General features: G+C 38.7%; 1 protein-coding gene across 1 annotated transcript in view; it reads left to right on the top strand.

Annotated features, from left to right (window-relative positions):
• Nucleotides 1-2,470, top strand: part of LOC107752704 (5-hydroxytryptamine receptor 3A-like) — a 19,938-nt gene extending 17,468 nt beyond the window's left edge. The window contains exon 11 of the mRNA XM_016568727.1: nt 2,375-2,470. Coding sequence (XP_016424213.1) covers nt 2,375-2,470 — 96 coding nt within the window. The remainder of the gene's footprint in view (nt 1-2,374) is intronic.
• The last annotated feature ends 148 nt before the right edge of the window (nt 2,471-2,618 follow it).

Here is a 2,618-nt window from a genome sequence, read left to right as displayed (position 1 = left end):
TATTTTACCCCCCCCCCCCCGAAATATGATTTTTAACGCATTCCGTATTTCTACTCCAAACTAGCCCCAAAGTTTTAGGCTAGTTTTTGAGGAGCGATTGGGCGGGTTTTTTTGTGAAAGCCTGGCAACCCTGATGTTCACATTTAGCCCAGAACTACAGTAACATCATGTTTACTCAGCGCCATAGTTGCCAAGTCCGCGTATTATATGCGACTTTGGTCCCAGGTCGCGGGTTGCGGTTTTTTGGGCTTATTTTAAAAAATTTGGTTGCTTGTTAACGTAGAGGAGTGGGATGACTTTTTTTCCTTTATAGGTATCCTAATTTTTTTTATTTTTACAATGATTTTGTAATGTATTAATTACCACGGGCTGCAAAATAAAAAACAAGTAGTCCTATACTAATACTAAGAGTAAATATGGAATAGCCTATATTTTAGTAAGCTATAAATATGTGGCTGTGTTACAGCTCCCCTTTGAAGCTCTTGCGTTTTTCTCCTTTTCCATCTGTCCAATCCTATTCTGCTCACAGGTGATTGGAGATGAGTTTTGTTCCCATTTTTGTTGCAGTTTGCTGATTTAAAAAAAAAAAAAATCTGTTTTTGCTTTTCAGATAAAATAGTGGTTTCAGTTTAATATGTTGCAGGCTCATTTATTGGTAATAAATAATATTGATGATAATAAATCATCAAAAAAAATTGGGCTTGTTTTTGAAGCAGCGGTTGCTTATTTGTCTTGCGAGAGTTGGCATCAGTGCTCAGCGCACACAACACCTCTGCACTTACTCCTGATTTCTCTCAACATGAGGACAGGAGAGCTGACAGTCAATACCTTTACAGTCTATGGTCAATACATGGGAAAACAAAGTAACTCGCGTTACTTATTTGAAAAAGTAACTCAGATATTGCATTGTAAATTTAAAAAAGTAATGCGTTACTTTACTAGTTACTTGGAAAAGTAATCTGATCACGTAACTCGCGTTACCCCCAACACTGCATGCAGTTGCGGGCTGTTAACGACCCCTCACTCTTCCCAACACAAAGTCTTTTCACACAGTATTGTCTCATGGACAAAATAACTATTTCACAGAAATCCCAAGTCGCTACAGTTAGGACACTATATACACTTCAATATGCAAACGGAGGTTCTTACGTAAAGACGATGCACCACTGTAAACCGAGAAAACACTCCACATTAGTGACAACTAACATACTGTCTGACATACACACAGACACTGCAAGTGCCCATTTGCCAAACAGCAGATGAACATAGAGCACCTTTGTCACGGGCTTTGCATGCTATTGTTGTGCTCTTACGTCAATTTACTGTTGATCAGTGTTCTTAAATTCTTCTCAAGTAATCTAATAAACTTTCATTAGCCTTATCACCATTAAACATGTCTTTAATGCTAATTTCCATAGTATTTTGTTTCCTAATTTCTTTGGTGTTAAAAGGCTTTTATATTTGCCAGAAATAGAACTTTTTTATTTTAAAAACAAACAAGCAAGCCCTGTCCAGATTTAAAATGTAACGCGAAAGTAACGTAACGCATTACTTTCCATAAAAAAGTAACGTAATTAGTAACTTTCTTTATGGAGTACCGCAATATTATAATGCATTACTTTAAAAAGTAACATTCCCCAACACTGCTGTTGATAACAAATTCATCTTTCAGACCTAAGCTAACATACGAATAACGTTAGCCAACCGTACTACAATCTCCTATGAAAATTAACGTTAGCACACATCCTTTTGTAATCTAATAGTATTACCTCATGTCTGAAAATTAACGTTAGACACTCCTGCTATACTCCGATGTTGGTGTTTGCTAGCATTATAGAAACACACACACGCAGAATAAAACACTTACGGCTGTGTGACGGACTGATGGCACAGCTCCATCTATTAAATACAACTTGGACGCGAGTCCAGCTTCGTACTGGCCCAGGTTTGTAAAACAGTCCGGCGGAAAGTGTTTGGCACACACAAGCAGGTTTTTGGCCACTATTTCTGGGACATTTCCTCTAAATATAAAGTCAAGCCATTTCGCTTTAGTTTCCTCTGAGGCTGGGATTCGGTGTAGGGGACACCTGTGAGGCTTTACAGCCGACCACAGAGCAGGACGCATGCCAGGAGGACCGCTTAATCGTCGATGTGTGTCCAACGGTTGCTAAACGAACCGTACCATCTTCTTCTTCTTCTTTAGTTTTTCTTTGGCGCATAACAATCTAAATGTATAGCACCACCTACAGTACGTTGCTGTTGTGCAGTCATGTTAGCTATTATCTTCGAAATGACTTATGAACATGAAAAATATGTATAATAATAATAATAATTCTTCATAAATTTGAAACTCTTCCCTATACCAGATTCCCAGGTTCCAGGGTCCCAATCTGGAGCTGTGTCTCCAGCTCCTCCAGAACACTTCCCTGGTTCCCTAAAGTCCAGATCAGGATACAGCATCCCTGTTTGATTTTAAATCCTCTTGCTCAACCCTGTACTATAAATGTATTTTATTAGCTCTTCTTCTTCTGTTTTATTGGCGGTTGGCATCCAACGATAAGGTGCATTACCGCCACCTGCTATACTGGAGTGTGGGCCTGAGTCAACTAAAAAAAAAA

The sequence above is a fragment of the Sinocyclocheilus rhinocerous genome, unplaced genomic scaffold, assembly GCF_001515625.1.
Source record: "Sinocyclocheilus rhinocerous isolate Xijiao unplaced genomic scaffold, SAMN03320098_v1.1 scaffold441, whole genome shotgun sequence".
Taxonomy (NCBI): Eukaryota; Metazoa; Chordata; class Actinopteri; order Cypriniformes; family Cyprinidae; genus Sinocyclocheilus; species Sinocyclocheilus rhinocerous.
Note: the sequence above shows the minus strand (reverse complement) of the source record. Positions and strands in the feature narration are given on the sequence as shown.